Source organism: Cyclopterus lumpus, chromosome 7 (genome assembly GCF_009769545.1).
Source record: "Cyclopterus lumpus isolate fCycLum1 chromosome 7, fCycLum1.pri, whole genome shotgun sequence".
Taxonomy (NCBI): Eukaryota; Metazoa; Chordata; class Actinopteri; order Perciformes; family Cyclopteridae; genus Cyclopterus; species Cyclopterus lumpus.
The window spans coordinates 7,301,587-7,320,999 of NC_046972.1; the positions used below are offsets into that span (position 1 = coordinate 7,301,587).

General features: G+C 44.0%; 1 protein-coding gene across 6 annotated transcripts in view; it reads right to left on the reverse strand.

The window, feature by feature from the left end:
- Positions 1–19,413, reverse strand: part of nphp4 (nephronophthisis 4) — a 138,280-nt gene that overhangs the window by 44,734 nt on the left and 74,133 nt on the right. For 5 of the 6 annotated variants that reach the window (XM_034537649.1, XM_034537647.1, XM_034537653.1 and 2 more), the window contains 2 exons: positions 9,317–9,454; positions 2,020–2,168 (listed from right to left, as the gene is read on the reverse strand). In XM_034537649.1, coding sequence (XP_034393540.1) covers positions 2,020–2,168; positions 9,317–9,454 — 287 coding nt within the window. The remainder of the gene's footprint in view (positions 1–2,019; positions 2,169–9,316; positions 9,455–19,413) is intronic. The other variant, XM_034537648.1, reaches the window with a different exon arrangement.

The window sequence follows — 19,413 nt, forward strand, 5'->3', positions numbered from 1 at the left end:
CTCTTTTTGGTAGAAAACTTGAACCTGAATTTGAATATGCCTGCCTGACTTCACAAAATGCATTGAAACAACGATCAGACAGCATGAGGTTGTCGGCAATATCCGTCAAGCAGCGGCACCACGAGGACGCTGACAGGGGAGAGAGGCCGGGTGCCAGAGTCCCCCCCCTCAGGGTTTTTGAACATAATTGGCAGTTATCTCTAATCATAGTGGCCACCTGTTTTTTCCGCAACTATGGTAACATTCATAACTTATACTTCCAGCGGCGACACCCAACACTCCGGGTATGATAAACACGGTGCACAGATGGCCGGCTAAAGTGCAAGCGCAGGGAAATGAGCGATAATGTTTGGGCTCATCACAGCGGTCCGGGGTCCAGTCCACGGCTTCACATTTTGAGACAGAACGACGCCTTGATCAAACTAATTAAGGCAACAACAGTGAAGAAGACTGCCGATTGGGTTTTCCTCTGCGGCTGTTTCAATTTCATGCTTTCAAAGTCATATCTTAAATTAACCCGAGTGGATAAATGTTCAAGCCATCATTCTTTTTTTTATTATTTCAATCAGATATGCACGGCAGCTTCAATTAAACTTCTTAAGACTACATTGTTCTTCTTAAAGAAGTGGGTCATTCCCCCCCCCCGAACAGTCAAAAGGATGTTTTGGCTCCGGGTGAAGCGGCAGAGATGCTTCAGCCCAGTGAACTGAACAGTATCGTGTCTGGATCCAAACTCTGGGGTTGGGAAACTGTGTTGATGCCAGCTGCTTATTTACAGTCACTCTGTGCGAATGCCAGGCCTTGTTTCTGAGTTACAGTGCCCATTATTTGCAGAGTGCACTTTTTCTCATTCGGTGTCCCACCTCCACAGACCTGGCTGCTTGAAGATATCCTCTCCAAATTAGCCGTCAACTGTGCGAGCTCATTGCATTGCATTCTGGAACACCAAATCAAAGTCGAAACCTCTTCCTTAACGCTGGGTTGAACAATGAATTTCCACACAAACAAACAAACATTGCTGAGACCATTACCCAAAGTGGGATGTAAAGGCTGACAAAACGATTTTTTTGGGGATTGGCTGTGAGCTGCGTTCTCCGGCTCGCTGTCAACGGCGCCATACTGGCTGTTAATTAGAGAGCCGATCGATATCCCTCTGTAGATAGCAAGGTGGTGAACTATTGTTTAATGAAGGACTGTACTGGTGTTCACTCAGAGATACTCGGACCACATGAAACTGTAGCATGTTGAAAATGGCTTCATTCAATAACGTCCCCTGTGAATAAGACTAATATCGTGCTGCCAGTTTAGAAGTTAGCCACAAGAACACTGCAGTGAGAACTTGATCATAGAAAATACAACAACAGGGGAAAAAAAGTGTTCCTTGTGTATTTATTTAAAAGAGCCGAATCATAGTTTCATATATCTGGAATGAACTAGACCAACGCGTTGAACAATTCCAATCCAGTGTTTTTTTGTTAAGGCGACACATCATACGCATCTATCGGTTAACTGGCCAGTGCTTACCGTTTCACAAATTAACAGCTGGCCTATTTATCGCCAGTCATGTCAAACGGCTGATGACCTCCAACATACATGAAGAGGGATTGTGCTCACTTTTCATACAGGATCAGGGATAGCTTTGAGGTTTCAAAGAGCAGAATGGTCCCCATATCGGATTTAGTTCACCTGATGAATAACTAACCTTAACATGAAAAAGGAAAATCGGGTCCAGAATGTGATACGAAGGCTGTTGTGCGTAATAAGATCAAACAAAAGCCAACGTTTAATGTTTGGCTTTCTATTTGTTTACTTGTTGACTCTTACCATGCAACTACCACTGTTAAAATGATATCACATGTGTTGAGGTTGTACACACGTCGAGATACTTTGGGATATTTTCAACTGGCTTTTAAACCCAATTGTATTTGTTCATGACAGCTTCAAACAACATAGAGGCTTTTTATTGAGTCAAAAGTCTTAACTCAACCATGCCTGAAGAAGACAACAGAGGAGGCTCACCTGGGCATATTCATCCCCAGTGTGATGACAGGGGCATGGACGGGGGTGAAGGGCAGCTCCTGCAGTTGGTCTCCTTCGTCCTGCGACGCATCCCCTTCCCGCTGAAGGTCCATCTCCAGGTGGGCAATGTTGCTGACACCCGAGCAGGCCTGTACCAAAGTGGGTTCGATACAGATACAGCAGGTGATTTAAAAAATGGCAACAACAATTTTTTTTTTTTTTTTTACGATTTCATGGTTCAAATCTAATCAAAAATGCCAGATAAGCTCATGAGATAGTGTCAGGATCTGTAGTGTTGTTTCGTGTTTCCTGTCTTATTTTGAAGTCCTTGTCTCTCGTGTCCTCTGTTTCTCTTCACTTCCTGTCCCTGTGATTGTCTGCCCTGTTCCTGATTGTTTCCTCCTGTGTCCAATCACCTGCACCAGCCCTCTGTATTTAAGTCCTGTTCATGTCATTCCCCTTTGTCGGTTCGTCTTGTCTAGATCGTGGAAGATCTTGTGTGCATGTTTTGTATCCTGGTTTTTTTGGAATCCTGTTTTGGAATCCTGTTTAGCAATAAAAGTTGCTTTTCCATCGTTGACGGCGTTTGGGTCCTGTCCTGTCGAGCTGCACATAACAGAACGAACCGACCAAGAATGGACCCAGCCTACAACCCCTTCGAAGGGACCCGCTTGGCCTATGGGGGCCCTCGTAGCCTCCAGAAGGGGAACTACAACCCCCATAGGGTCTCGGCACCAAACCCATTCGAAGGGACCCGCTTGGCCTATGGGGGCCCTCGTAGCCTCCAGAAGGGGAACTACAACCCCCATAGGGTCTCGGCACCAGACCCCTTCAACGGGACCCGTTTGGCTTATGGGGGGCCTCGTAGCCCCAGGGGCAGAGGTCACCCAGGCCCAGCCCCGGAGTGGGGGGTGCAAACCTCCGGACCGCGTCGGTGGAGGGTTCCGGCTGCCGCCTCTGTGCCGCAGACTACTCCGGTTCCCGCAGTCGCCTCCGTGCTGCAGCCCTCGCCTGTTCCTGTTGCCGCCTCCGTGTTCCGGCCAACCCCAACTTCCTGGGACCTATTGGACTTCCGGCCGGCCCTTGCTTCCTTTGCCTTGTCCCAGGACGCTTTCCGGGACATGATGGAGTCCCTCCAGGCGTTAGACAGGGTCCTGCTTCGGCCGCAGTCCCCGCCGATCCCAGCTCCTCGTGTCCCGTCGGCGGCCCAGCCGACCCCAGCTCCCTGTGTTCCGTCGGCGCCCCGGCCGACCCCAGCTCCTCGTGTCCCGTCGGCGCCCCGGCCGACCCCAGCTCCTCGTGTCCCGTCGGCGCCCCGGCCGACCCCAGCTCCTCGTGTCCTGTCGGCGCCCCGGCCGACCCCAGCTCCCTGTGTTCCGTCGGCGCCCCGGCCGACCCCAGCTCCTCGTGTCCCGTCGGCGTCTCGGCCGATCCCAGCTCCTCGTGTCCCGTCGGCGCCCCGGCCGACCCCGGCTCCTGCTGTCCCGTCGTCGCCCCGGCCGACTCCAGCTCCCCGTGTCCCGTCGGCGCCCCGGCCGATCCCGGCTCCTTGTGTCCCGTCGCCGCCCCGGCCGTCCCCGGCTCCCCTTGTCCTGTCGCCGCCCCCGGTTCCCCGGGTCACGTCGCCGCCCCGGCAGACCCCGGTTCCCCGGGTCACGTCGCCGCCCCGGCCGACTCAGGCTCCCTGTGTTCGGTCGCCACCATGGCCGCTTCCGGCTTCTGTTCCTGGGGTTCCCCCGGAGCCCGTCTGTTCACCTGGTGGTCGCCCTTCTGCCCGTCCCCCGGAGCAGGTCTATCTGCCCGGTGGCAGTCCTTCAGCCCGTCCGCCTGGTGGTCGCCCTTCTGCCCGTTCCCCGGAGCAGGTCTATGTGCCTGGTGGCCATCCTCCTGCCCGTCCCCCGGAGCCCTTCCGTCCGCCTGGTGGTCGCCCTTCTGCCTGTCCTCCTTCTGCCCGTCCCCCGGAGCCCTTCCGTCCGCCTGGTGGCCGTCCTTCAGCCCGTCCCCCAGAGCCCTTCCGTCCGCCTGGTGGTCGCCCTTCTGCCCATCCCCCGGAGCAGGTCAGTCCTCCTGGTGGCCGTCCTCCTGCCCGTCCTCCGGAGCAGGTCAGTCCTCCTGGTGGTCGTCCTCCGGCCCGTCCCCCGGACTTCTTCTGCCAGGCTTTTGGTCCCGCCTCCGGCTCCCCTCCACCCACCCTGGGGGACTGTGTTGGGTCGTCTGGAATCCGCCCCTTGAGGGGGGGGTTATGTCAGGATCTGTAGTGTTGTTTCGTGTTTCCTGTCTTATTTTGAAGTCCTTGTCTCTCGTGTCCTCTGTTTCTCTTCACTTCCTGTCCCTGTGATTGTCTGCCCTGTTCCTGATTGTTTCCTCCTGTGTCCAATCACCTGCACCAGCCCTCTGTATTTAAGTCCTGTTCATGTCATTCCCCTTTGTCGGTTCGTCTTGTCTAGATCGTGGAAGATCTTGTGTGCATGTTTTGTATCCTGGTTTTTTTGGAATCCTGTTTTGGAATCCTGTTTAGCAATAAAAGTTGCTTTTCCATCGTTGACGGCGTTTGGGTCCTGTCCTGTCGAGCTGCACATAACAGATAGTGTCTACAGCCAAGCACAACAACATGGAACAACTGCACTGTAGTACACTCATGGGCAGAAAGGAATCCAAAAAAAGACTAATAGGCAGCTGGATGCACGGAAATAACATGCAGCAGAGCTAATGGGGGAGTTGTCATGAATTGATCCTGGATATGGCCTGATACTGCTCCCCACGCTTACAGCAGCGTTACACCTCTTCAATACACAGAGGTCATATATCTGCTCTACGTCCTTGTGAAATCCAGCAACGCATGCCTGCATCAAATAGCCAATTCCATCAATGTACAAACCTGCTTCCTCTTAGTGGTCCACTTATCATTGCAGCAGCATCGCAATTATCACGATGTGAGTCAGTGTTTAAAGCTGCAGGAGGCAACGTTTCTGGATTTTAGTTCACTTTTGACATGTGTGGCACGTCAGAGGCAGAAGGTGTGACTTTGTCTTATCAATCATTCCCCACAAGCTGCCTTTCCAATTATGCAATCATTAATTACAATATGTTGGTTTGAATGCTGCGATGCATCTCTCTGCGAGGTGCTTTTGTGTTTCATTGCTGCTGTTTTAGAACACTGGATTGTATCTCCATTTGTGGTCCTTGTGTTCTGCAAAGACCTCTATGACACACCTATTTGTTAAAAACGCTCTATAAATAAACTTGACGTGAGGACAAGGCATCGCTGAGAGAAAGTGGTATGGTGTGCCAATGCAATTTCTCTGGCTATGGAAGGAGGGAATATGTGGGATGGATTGTAAAGCGATGAGTCAGCTCAGATATTGCAATCTAAAGAACAAAACATATAAAAAGGTATGCAACTCAGTCTTATATGAAAGAATACAAATGGCACAGTGATCTGCCATTTGGATTCTTTATATTGTTGTTAGCAATGTACAAAAAACACAAAAACCAACAGTGTTAATCCATCTCTCAGTACTTTTCTTCTATTTCCGTCTCTGCCTGTGGGCCCAAGCTCATTAGTTCTTGGTGAATTAAAAAGTGAGTCAGAAATGCCTAGTTTAATGTAAAAGAAAATACTATTTGTAAAAGAGCTGGGCCCTGTAGTTTTTACAAATCATTCTTAAAACAGGATAAATAGTGTACGTGTTGGTGACTATTGTTAACAGTGAGTACTCATGGCAGCAGGACGGTGTACGTGGAGTTGACTCAAAATAAACTGCAGTGCCCATGTCTCATGGCAACGAAGGAAAGCGTCACCCAGCGCAACGCTAGGTTTCATCAACACATTGTCAAACCGATGCGTCAAATAATGCAGCCTGGTCCGTGACACTGAGCTTCAAACTATGACACTCTATGTACCCCCTCAAGCGTCAGTGACTGGCGTGTCAATATCCACTCATTAAATACAAAGTGTCTTTTTAAAATAGACTGCAGTCTTCATAGGAAATTCAGGTTTAAAGCAACAAAACCACTTAGTTTGGGTTAAGTAAAGAGCGTGATTAAAGATACCCTGACTCATAACTCACTCACTAACAGGACTCTAACAGCGGTCTGCTGGGTAAAAGTCCTGTGCTGGTTTGACCCATTTGCCTCCAACCCCACCCGCCTCGTGTGGATGACCACTCAGTTGCTCTGTCCATAATGCCAATAGCGAGAATAACAGAAATATTATTTTGGATGCAAAGAGAAAACTTATTAGTGGGATGAATCAATTGTTGGTTTTGGGTTTTGTTGACAGTAAGACACAATTCATATTTGTATTATTCTTTAGAAAAAACATTAACATCTTTGTAGCAATAATGAATGTTTACTTGGGTTTGAAAGGAGCTTTTTCTTTCAAGGACATTTCTTTTTTTGTGTGTGTGAAGATAAATATGTGTGTCCCTTATTGCTATGAGAATGAGAATTTTAACAATTTCTCATTTTAATTAATGTAAAAGCAACCATTTCAACTTTGAGGCGTTCTTGTATTTGTAATCGTCAATTCGGTTAGTGACGTTCTTTTGTGTAGATTGTAATTTTTCTTTCTTTCTCCTTCACAATATCAGCTTTTTAGGAAAAGAAAAAGGACCGTTAATGCCTGTGGATCAATTCAATGATTCTAAATGTTTTGTGGCAAACATTAAACCCTTCTTCTTGTCAGTGACACACACACACACACACAGCTGGAGGGGGTATTAGCACTGATAATTATCTAAGGAGCGCTAATGGTGTCATTTTCCAGCCAAGAGTTGTTGTTTTTCTGGTCTCTGATACGTGTGCATGGTTCAGTCCTGCACGGCTGTGCATTGATGGGATTTCCATCAAGCATGCTGGTAATAACCTCGACCAAAGTCATGCAGCAACAAACACATCATCATCATGTGACCCATCAGCCTGCGGTATAATAACCTTAGAGGACGCAAAGGCTTGGTGGAGCACCCTTATCATGTTTAAAAGGCTCAAAGTAATGGCTTTATACCGCACCGTAACCTGCTGCTATCAAGCCTACGCTGTGGGATGACATATGAGTAACTGCTTTTTTAGGCTGTCGGGGTTACGGACAAGGACAAATGGAGCCTCGAACAGTAAATTCTGAGAGCTGATTGAATGACTCAGTACGTGCACAAAGAATGCCACAAAAACTCTTTCAGAGAATCCTAACTGATAATTAATGGGCAGCCAGCGGGCCAGGGATATAATGCATCATACTTATCCACTGCGTTGACGCTGACGGTGTTCTTCAATGTCCAACAAAGCATCGTGCAGTATCAGCCGCAAAGTTTGAAATAAGCAACTGAGTTCATGTAACTATTGAAAGAAGAAACTCTGCATTCATTTGTATATGGATGAAAAGTGGAATTAATTAACAATTAACCACACAATGCTCAATTCAATACACTGAGGGGTTTTGGAGCTACAGCCTTAGTCGGTCTGGTAGTTTAAGGCAGCTAACGTTAGCAACCTTAAGATAAATGTTACTTTGTAACTGATATTACTGAGTCAGTTTTCTGCTTGAGCTCGGGTCACACGATGTTTTAGCATTTACCATCACCACTCAATTTCTACTTGCGTGTTTCCATTGGGAGAGCTGTATGGAAACAGCTCAATTTAATAAAATGTTCTCAACTGTGCAAAAAAAGGTTTTTACGCTTGAGATTGATCAACTGTTCCTGGACATATATTTATATTGTATTTGTCCACGGACAACATGAAATATTAGCTGGCATGATAGAACTATTCAAATGTACCCAATCGATTGTGTCGGTATCGGCAAAGTCTATTTCACCTGCCTTGCCGGACTTGGGCGCAATTTTCTGTAGCTAAGTATATTTACTCCTTAATCTCTATACAAATATTCTGCATTCATAGGCAAAGATACAGTTTTGGTACTAGAAGCATACTGGTTTTGGTTTGTAGTTTTGCAGGTAAACCGTCTGTGTGGAGAGCAGAGGAGGCGGAGCACATTGGCTGAAATGGGATGTCACAACCTACCATCTATCATCTGACCATAGTTTGCATTTTCAATGGTTTTAAAAAAGCTTGCAAACTATCTACTTGTGAAGCGATCCAGTCGTACACATTGTCTCTCAACTCCAGTCTCACATCTCAAGTTGCTAGTCGGACTGTGAACAATAGGCAGCGCACGGAAAGGGAAGTCTTGGCCCAGATATCGGCTGGCTACACCGGAAACCCAACAAATATATCCTCATAGCCCCGGAGGATTATCCGTCAGACCGATAGCCAATGGGATCTGAGATTTATTCACTCCAAACCAACTGAACTAATTCATTTAATTTACGGAGCACTTTGTTCTAATCATAAGTACTTTGTTCACTAATTTGTGAATCAGAACAAAAGCCCCCACTGTAGGAGTCAACATGTTAATTCTAAAATGACTACAAATAATTGTATTGCTTTACATTATGACACTTAATTCTGCAAGTAATTCTAGGCTGAATATAACATAAAATCATAGTGCAGCTGAAATATTATCTATTATTAAGTAGTAAGGGCATTAGTTGATAGATGGAAGTCAACCTTTGATGTATGTGCCAGATTGATCTCTTTGTGAGAAAGAGCTGATGCAGCAGTGTGTTGCCACCAGATATGGATGATTATGTCATATTATATGGTATCAAAAATGCACTTTTGGGTATTCAAACCCACATTCTAAAATGAGTGCTCTTTTGACTACCAGTGCGGTGATGTAGATGTGTACAAAATAGGTATACGTTCTAACGTTCCACAGCACGACCTAGCTAGTCTTTCAAAACCAAATTGAATTGTGTCTTTTTGTAGCCATTTCTATGTCTGATTATATTGTAAGCCGGATACACAGTTCCTGGATTATTCCTGCAATATGATTCATTGCTTAAGCTATATGGATTTCAGGCATGAAATATGGGAGAAAACCCATTAAAGCTACTGCTGTCTATTTAGAATATGAGCAAAGTCCTTCTTAACTGTGCTCAAGCGTAAAAGAAGGTGGAATGGTCAAGACAGCTCGGGGGAAAAAGCCTCCCAAAAGACTGTGATGACAAATGGGAACGAGGAAAACTTAATGCACAAAGGTGGATGAAGAAAAGACATTAATTTACTGTATAGACATGACAAACTACTGGAACTGAATGACTGAAACTACTAAAGGCAAAATGAGTTCAACAAAATATGTGTGTGTGCGTGTGCGTGCGTGCGTGTGTGCGTGTGTGTGTGTATGTGCGTCTGTACAAGGCCATGTGTGTGTGTGAGCATACGGGGGTGGGAATCTTACGACATGTGACAGCTGGTGGGCCGACGCCAACAGGGACGGATGGAGCAGAGAAGGAAACGACTGTTGCCACGGCAACGCCGAGCTTGAGTGGCTGATAGTCGGGTAGCGTGAAGTAGCTGCAAGCTGAGACAGTGAGAGCTGCAGGGAAACAATGCAAATGACTCACTGTTATTATTATGATTATGAACAACAGGGATCAGGACTATACTTTATGGCAGAGAGACACATGTGCCGTCTCAGATGACAACAACAGACCATTACACGGCTCTGGCACCCATAAAGTCCTCGTCACACTATCTGCTCCTCCACCCAAAATCCTTTAACACTCTCATCCCCCAGCAGGTCGACCTCCAAATTATTTGTCTGCTCCCTCTTTTCTTCTGAAGACTTTTGACTGCAGACAAGAGACAATGCAGCTACTAATGTGAGAGTGACCCAAAACCACATCAGTAGTAGATATGCAAAAGGTGAAGGTAAGATGCTATTGTAGTTATTATATAGAGAGACGTTTTTATTTTGTCGTTTCATTTGAGGCACTTGCCTTCATACTGAATTTCTTCACTGTTTGACAAGCATATTAGTTTTTTAATGACACGGCTCCCTGTTTTCTGTTATGCTACCATTTTAATTAGCTTTTGATGGTGTTTGTTATAAATGGTACCTCACCACTTCCTCCATGTTTACCTGTTGATGTATTATAGATGAGTTTCAACTGTGTACTTCTGAATCATCCTCTCTCCTGGTACTTTATACACCGGGCGCACATGGAGTTTTTATTAACAGTAAAACTAATTCTTCACCTTTTTAGTTAATTTTGGAATATAATGGGCATTTTCGCACCACTACGTCCATCATGCTTTGAGTCTCTCTTAATTAACTGAAACATGCTGCTCTCATTCACTTGTTCAGTTTTGCTGTTATTTCGTTCTTTTAGCAGCAGACATTTCACATTAAAGCTAAAGATGACAATGGAGAGATAGATACTAGCAAGAGTAAGCAATATTTCTAAAATCATCCAACCGAAAAACCCAGGCAGTGTTGCTTAGCTTTTTCCAATGAAATAAGTTATCAATACAAGCTCCAAAAGCCCCTAAATCTAGCGAGAAAGTCGCCAAGCTTTTCATTCAGCGCTATTGATTCATTGATTTCTGTCGGGATGTAAAAAAATAAATTTAAATAAATATGACTATAAATGAGTTCTGCACATTAACAAACCTAGCTTGAACAGCCTGCCTATAAAAGGGAGGCATTATATCCTGTGAGCTGCTGGAAGGGTTTTCACAGGAAGTAATGAATTAGAATGAATGAGTGAAAGAAATCTGTTTAAGTGAGTAATACAATACAATGGAAATGTACTGAATGCTGAATTTACCATTTGTGTCATTATATCATTATATAGTTCATGTAATTCCACCTCCCCTCAGTGATTGAATGTCTCTATAAAAACTGCTGTCAACGTTATTTCAATCCAGAATGATTTGGTGTTCATCCGTCAAGTATTATAACTTAAATGTTATGGCTTCAGAAAGCAAGATGTGAGCTTTGGGTTCAGTGCTACTTTTACTCGATTTTCTATATAACAAGAAATATAAAACGTGAATTCTTCTACATAACAAGAAATATAACATGTGAATTCCTCTACATAACAAGAAATATAACACGTGAATTCCTCTACATAACAAGAAATATAACATGTGAATTCTTCTACATAACAAGAAATATAACACGTGAATTCCTCTATATAACAAGAAATATAACATGTGAATTCTTCTACATAACAAGAAATATAACACGTGAATTCCTCTACATAACAAGAAATATAACACGTGAATTCCTCTATATAACAAGAAATATAACACGTGAATTCCTCTATATAACAAGAAATATAAAACGTGAATTCTTCTACATAACAAGAAATATAACATGTGAATTCCTCTACATAACAAGAAATATAACACGTGAATTCCTCTACATAACAAGAAATATAACACGTGAATTCCTCTATATAACAAGAAATGCAACACGTGAATTCCTCTATATAACAAGAAATATAACATGTGAATTTCTCTCATCTCGACAGTGTTCTGTTATTTATCTGGTTTCGGATAGCCAAGGCAGCAAAGTAAGTCGAGGAGCTTAGACGTCTGTTCCCTGGCCACCTCCAGATCCTCCTGGGGATCCTGTGGCTTTCCCTGGCTCGATAGGATATATTGCACCTCTGGCATGAGTCCACCCTGAGGTTTCCTCCCAAATGGATGTCTGCAGCGAGGCGTCTGGGAGGAATTCTTATCAGATGCTCCAACCACATCTATCGGCTGTCTTGGCTAAAGAGCACCACTTTTGCTCGGAGTTCCTTCAGGAAAGTCTGAGCTCTTCACTTTGTTCCCCTAAGTGTGAGCGCAGACTTCCTTTGGCCTTTTGATCGTGGGAATGTCTCATCTGAACTGATGAACACGGCCAAACTAAATGTTCCCTAGATGTTCCTACATTTTTTATCACTGAACTTTCGTTTTACCTCAAATGATCCTGATGGGTTGATAGCTTAAATTTTAATGGCCGAAATACTTTGTACTATCTTGTACAATTCCCAATATATTTGTACACCATTGGGAAATAACCCTCCAGCAAGACCAGAAATATATTTTGCCAAATTAGCCTGTTTTAAGGCATCTCACTTGTGTAAACGGGGCTGTCATTATTCATTATTTAGGCCAATAATGAAAGAATGCTGACCACCTTTTCGATTGTCACCAACAAAGTCACAAAACAAAACAACAGTTTGATCAATCAGTCGGACATTGGTTTGATTTCTCAATTCATTTTTGTGAGCTCCGTAGAGTTTACGGAGACGCAAAGCAACGGTGTTAAAAGCAGCTTAATGGACTTCTTGTGGCTAATAATGTGTCTTCATCTAACAGTTTGCGAGTGCTATTGAATCCGTTATCGTCAAAACAAATGGCTCTCCGGGGTACAATACAAATACTGCATTGAATCCGATTGAGCAGCAAAAGAAGAGATGTTCACTCACCCGGTGATCTGTTGGATTTAGTGCTTACTGGATCTGCTATGCTTGTGAGGACATTGCATTGATGATTGCATTGACATGAATTCCCCTTGGCTTTGAAGTAGATCACACAGAAGCAATCCCACCGTGCAGACTCAATGTGCCACTGCGACAAGCATCAAGATAAAACACTCAATGCACGGAGCAAAAAGAAACATTTAGTGTGCGACTACAATACAGCCGTGAGCCGAAGAAACACCAGAGAGATTTATGATCTGATTCATGCTAAGGTCACCTGAATATGGAGGCATTGGTTACAGTGGTATCCATAGAAACTAGAGTGTACCGGTTCCTAGCAACATTCTGACAGCAACTGTGAAAATGGACACAAAGTATCACTAATCTATACTTTACTATTTTGTATCTACATAGAAAGCCCAATCTCCCCCTGGATTTCCCCCGTTGCTTTAAGATTTGAAAAATCGTTTTCCACACTGTCTGACAGCATCATATATATTCTGTATCAGCTTGTTCCGAATATCCCTCGAAGATATATGATGTTTACGCCCAGTGAAATATTTAAACAGCAGACTGCATGTTTTTGATGACTGCACCATTCAATCAAATGGAAATATTCTAGATAGCTTGTGAGTCATTTATTTTCCACAAAGATCCCCTTAAAAATGTTGGTCTGCTTGAAAGCATGTGGATGTTCACTAGGAAGAAAAAGAGAAAGAAAATATTTGAGCAATAACGGCTGCTCATCTCGAGCTTGTGATGGCTTACCTTCCAGGAGGAAGTGTTGTAGTCAAGACCACCTAAACCAAGACCAAGTCATGACCAAGACCAACGTGTATCGAGACCGAGACCACAGAAGACTTTGATATGGAGTCAGGACCAAAACCAGAACAGTGCGAGTCCCACACTGCATTGAAATGTGGAACATGCAAACCATATCTTCAAATCTATCTGAAAGATCCACATTTCCATAAAAACACCAAGAGACATGAAATGAAGAATCCCCCTCCATCACCTCTTTTATTGTCACATATTGTATGTATGAGTGCACATGAAAAATTAAACCTCACTGGAAATACAATCCAGAGTTCTAGTTCTTAAGTAAAGTAATAAATGCGGTCAGGTCTGAGACGACTTCGAGACCTTCAAAAAGTTAACTTGAGACCAAGACTGACTTTGATCATTACAAAAACTACTGGCAGGTCATCATCACCTTATCAAAAATGTTTGTTTATGCTACATATTAATGTTGAAAAGAAAATAAACTCTCAAATATCAATATCTGCCTTAAAGTGTTTAGTTTAGTTTTTATTTCTGTGTCATGCCAAACATCTGGCCCATCCCCCAAGGGATTTGAAGACTTATAGACAGGGCATATCTGGTATTGTTGGGCGGTACTGGACTCCGACTCACCTTTTACATTCTCTCTTTTGGACATTTAAATAACGGAAAGATAGTTTGTGGGTGCATTTTAAAAAAGGAATGGCGCATGCAGAATGTGAAAGTGGTTTAACTCACTTAGTGGATATCCTCATTCCAAACCGCCGGCCACTCCACAGTTCGCTCACTCACAAATAATGTGATTGGTGTAGGTGTAACCACAAAATGAGCGGTTCTGGCTGTTAGGATTGTTCATAGGTTGCTCAAAATGTGCTTGCAATGTCCCAAAATGTCAAGACCGGTGGGCTGTTACAAGTCGGTCCTCACAAGTACTGCGAAGCCGTATCACATTTTACACACAGACACTCGCATGCATGTGATCTCACATTGAGTCATCACGTCCTGCACACAGAGGGTGTGAACGACACTCTGCTTGTCAGGATCTCTCTCTCTCTCTCTCTCTCTCACACACTCACACACCAAGAGAATACGCAGAGGCAATTAGTAGTGGCAATGCTGTGGCTGCCAATGTTCTGAACTCAGCCTGTTTGCCCTGACAGCCAAACAGATCATCTGTTCACATTCTGGCTTCATGAGACCTGCATGTGCGCATGTATGTGTGTGTGTGTGTGTGTGTGTGTGTGTGTGTGTGTGTGTGTGTGTGTGTGTGTGTGTGTGTGTGTGAATGCGTCCGAGGCATTACATGTGTGTACACGTACACTATATATGATACCACACTTCTTTTCTTTCTGTGTGTGTGGTGTGTGTGAGGTGTTTTATTGTGTGTGTATTGTACTTCAGTTGTATTGTATCGCAGAAAGCCATTTGTTGGGAGTGTGCGTGTGTGCGAGCGAGAGCGAGAGAGAGAGAGAGAGAGATCCTGACATGCAGAGTAGTGTGTTTCACACCGCCCGTGTATCCTGGTGTGCTAAGAATTACGTTCCCAACAGAAGAAAAAATTGTGAATTTCATGGTATTTCAGACGGATTAAGTTTGTTTTGACGTATAACAAATACATTTCTAATCAAAGTCAGGGCAGATGGGTGAGTCAACACAGGACTTTCACCCAGGACCCCACTGTGTGTGTCCCATGTGAAAGTCAATGTTGATTTATTTTAATTTACATCCGTACTATATTTTAAACCAAAAACATGATTCTTTTTTTACTAAATCTAACGTAGTAGTTTGTGTTATTGTTTTGTTTCAATTTACAATGTAAATTTGTTGCACAAGGTTGGTGTGTATGTGTGAGACACAAGGACTTTCATGAATGTACATTTGGCTGCTTTGTGACGTGTGTGTATGCGAGAGGGAGAGATCGTGACACGGAGTCGAGCTCATCATATGGCTCAAACAAACAAAGTGAGAGGCGGGGGCGGAGGCTTGAAAAGGGGGAGGATCAAGGAGGACATCCAGTAAAAAAAAAAAATGGAGAGATTAGTGGAATTAAATACGGAGAACAAAAGGTTGAAGAGTCGAGGACATAAAGGAGGAAACATATTAGCGAGGCATGAGAAAGGGGGAGTATCGGGTCAGAGTGTGAACGCACTAGTGCGGGTTGCATGTGTTAAATGTGTGCGAGTGTGACGGGAGAAAGTGAAAGGTGAGGAAGTGCTGCACGGAGTGAGATGCTACAGGAAAAACACAAAGAAAAGTCAAATGAATCTCTATTCAATAAAAAGACAAAGCAGAGATTTATTGATAATAAGTTTCTTTTTTCTTTTCTTGTTTAAGTGATTTAAACATCAACAGCGATCATTATTGGTGCTGCAACTGACATTGAGTTCATCAGGGTAAAAAAAAAACCCGATTAAAGCTACAGTTGGTAACTTAAAAGAAGATCACTTTTACCATTTCTGCTCCAACTGTCAATATCCCCCTCAGCCAATCAGAGCCGAGGAGTCTCTAACGAAGCTTAAAGCCTGAAAATACGCTCGGCAACCGAATAAGTTAAATGTTTTATTTGAGGATATGCAGTGTTGATATCAGTAACATGTTTGAGCTAAACAATTTGAGGACTATATCTGAAACTCGACTGTGGCTCAGTGGTTAGAAGTGCCATCCTTCAATCAGAAGATTGGCGGTTCGATCCCCGGCTCTGCTACCCCTAGTCGATGTGTCCTTGAGCAAGACACTTAACCAAGAATTGCTCCCCGTAGCTGTGTCTACGGTGTATGAATGTAAGTCGCTTTGGATATTTAAGTGTAAGTGCAATGTAATGAAATACCTGACCAATATTGTCTTGCCGATTCAATTGAGATTCTTTTCTACCTGGATAGTATTAAAACAGTGTGTAAGAAGGTGTGTTTTGTACCAAACAACTCATACATCATCCGTTGGTCTTTATTGAAAATGAAGACACAGCCCACACTTAATTTGTCTTGACACACAAAAGGTATTTTTTCCCCATCAGTGACACTGGCATCTATATCAACCAGATAAAACAATGTTTGTTTTGCGCTTGCCAACTCAACAAATTCAACATTAATTAACTGCAGCTCACTAAATTTGCCGCTGACAGTCACAGTCAATTTTCAGAGATGACATCAACTGTCACTTGCTCCAGCTTGTTAAGACACTGTTAATTATAAGAGTTGTGAAAATGACACTTTTGTCAAATTTCAATTGCAATATTCGAGGCGAGTTATCAAAACGTAGGGATTATTTTTTTACACAAAAGGTGCAATTACACCTCTTCATCTTGTGAAACTGTTAGCTATGTTTTGAACTGGCAGCCTTCAAACTCAAAAAGTAGTTTCCACTCAGACCTTCCAAACTAAACTACAACACTGTTATAACACTGTTATAACTATGCTTACAATGATGTCGTTTGACCTCATTTAAAGTGCCTCAACTTGGCAAATACATCCGAGAAGAGAAAGTTCAAGATAATCAACTACACACCACCAAATGAGATAATTGCAAAAGCAATGATAACAACTGACATGAGGTAGCAGTCAGGGGTTGAGCTACAAGTTTTGATTATCATAAGACAAACACCAGCATTTACAGAAATCCATTGCAATTAAAAAAAGAAAGAAATCTATCTTTACATATCAGTCAAATCGATACTACCATATCGTGTAACCATTTACTTTGAAGCACGAGTTCCCACGACATGTTTGTAATCGTATCTCCTTCACTTTGTAGACAGAAGGAGTCGCTCACGGCAACAGAGGTTGGAGTCAAGACGATAAACAATGTTGAGCCCCACTCTTCTGAGAGAGACATCTGATACAAGGCCCTAAGTACCTCTGCGTGGAAGAGAGCTGCAGAAATGAGCTCTGACTCAGCCAGAGCCAGATGCCAAATCGCCCCCTCTGGCCAAGCAACAAAACTGAAACACGGCCTCACCTCCGGCCCGCGGACTACGGGACCACCCTGGGTCGACAGAACGCTGAGCGCGGCCCCCGAAACATGACCGCGGCCCCGGAGCGAGCAATCATCATCAACACGGGCAAACAAGACTCTCGCTGCTCTCCCAAAAACCGCCGGCTATAAATACCACGAGATCCTTAGCATTCTGCACGGCGGCGCACCCAGAGTGTCAGGGATCAATAATGTGTGCGAGCGAAGAGAAAGTTGTCAGCTCCCAACAATGTCTACAGACGGAGCCGGAGTGCTTGTTTACGGAGGAGCCCTTTCGGAGAACCAGGCCGTTGATTAATCAGCGCCTGACAGTCCCGTTGAAGAGGAAGGAATGTTCCGGGCAAAATCATTTGGGGATTGAAACAAGGTTATTTTTATATCGGTACCTCTGAAAAGCGTGGGAGACAGAGAGATGGGGAACGACACGGAGGCTGTATTTGTCAATTTGATGGCAACGCCGGAGTCGTGATGCATCGTCGGGTGGCTGCCAACAGCGGTGGCACGGCTTCACAGTGTTTTTTCTGTTTCAGTTCTCCATGCAGAATCCTGGACACCCATCAGATAGAGAGGCTATGTTGTGCACACTGAGCAGCCGCTGCACTAATGACGGCTGCTGCTTATTTACTCATTATTGTATTATGGATTGTGATTTTATGAGAGTAATTTACTGTAAACTTAAAGCTGCCTTCACCGATTTTGTGGGCACTCAGAAGTGGTGGAACATCTCACATCTAGCGAGTCTAGTTACACATTCAGCAGACATTTTTGATGTTTTAATATAAGTCACTTATTCATCTATATATTTGACAAACTTCTCCAGCTAGTCACTAACTTTGTGTCTGTTGTTTGGTGCTGGCCAGGAAGCATTCAGTGGGTTTATCAAAGCCCTCAGTTGTTTGCTGATAACAGCAGTGTTCTCCATCTGGAGACATGGTAACTGGGAACCAAAACAATTAGGCTAAAAGAGGCAAAAACCACCCATTTATCTGTGTTTAGCAGCCTCATAGGAAACCGGTTAGAAGGCGACTGCTCCACCTACTAGTAAGTTCAGTCGGCCGGAAATTCATCAAACTGTTTTGACGCCTCTACTCCAACCGGTGAGCATCAAATAAAGACCCGGCGACCATCGATTGTTTGTTTTTTTGTCTCCAAAGAACTCCAACAGAGTGAAACGTCTAGCGGATCACGTGATGCACATTTTCACATAATAATAATTTGTCCTAAAAATACATTTAAAATCTGATGCCTGTAATGTGCACCATGGGAGCATCACATGAAGAGCATCCTTTATCGCTTCTGTGCATTTGGACCTTACACCTAACCAAGTAGTTGTGTTGCCTCACCCCATCATCCCCATGATGATGGTGTCTTTGAATCCAATGTGCTATGCTGTAACTGACAAAGTGGCCACTACTTATTTTCCCCTTTGGTGCAAAGTTAATTTCTCCTTTTGAGGAAATTTAGTTGAACTTTAACCCTTAAACCTTGGACATATGACAGAGGCATCCATTAATTTGCAGTGGAAATACTTGGAGGATCATTCAAACAAAACCAAAATACACTGTGGAAATAACTTGTTCTATTATTAATTCTGCCTGTTTGCAATGGCCCAGATGTTTAGGGAATTACAAGATGAAAAAGATGGCGTATCCAGCTGAGCACCACCATCTTCTAATATCATCCCAGAGGAGACGCCCAGTATGACCGCAGTCGACTCTTGTTATCCAGCGGGAGCAGCCCACTTGCAGGCTTCCACCGACCTCGCTGTATAATAAAAATGAGGGTTGATTTGTCGAGTTCATGGCTGTAGCGCTCCCACAGCTCCCAGCCAGTTGGTTCAATTTAAAACGAGTCGACAATACAGACTGTGGCTCATATTGGCCCAGAGAGCTAACACTGAAACAGAGTGTGTGTGTGTGTGTGTGTGTGTGTGTGTGTGTGTCTAGCCTCATCCTGAGAGAGAGCAGCATCCATCACAACTCCCAGTCTCCACTGACACCTCCACTCAGGCTGAGGGATGGTTTGGTAACGGTAGCTTAGCTCAGTCAGGACGCACAGACACACAAAATACACACACAGCAACACACACTGTTGGTATATGTTGCATGTGTTGATATGTTGGACCTGAGACTGGGAGCAGTTCCATTTACGACATAGTTATGATAGAGCAGTGCCTGTGGGAAGCCTCGAGCGTACACTGACGCTAATGTGACATTTAATCTGATTTGATCTAACAACGCGCGATTATCATCAACAGCATTACTCCTATTTTTCGCTGGTTTCTGTGGTGATTCAACTGTTTCATGATTGACACACGCACAGATAT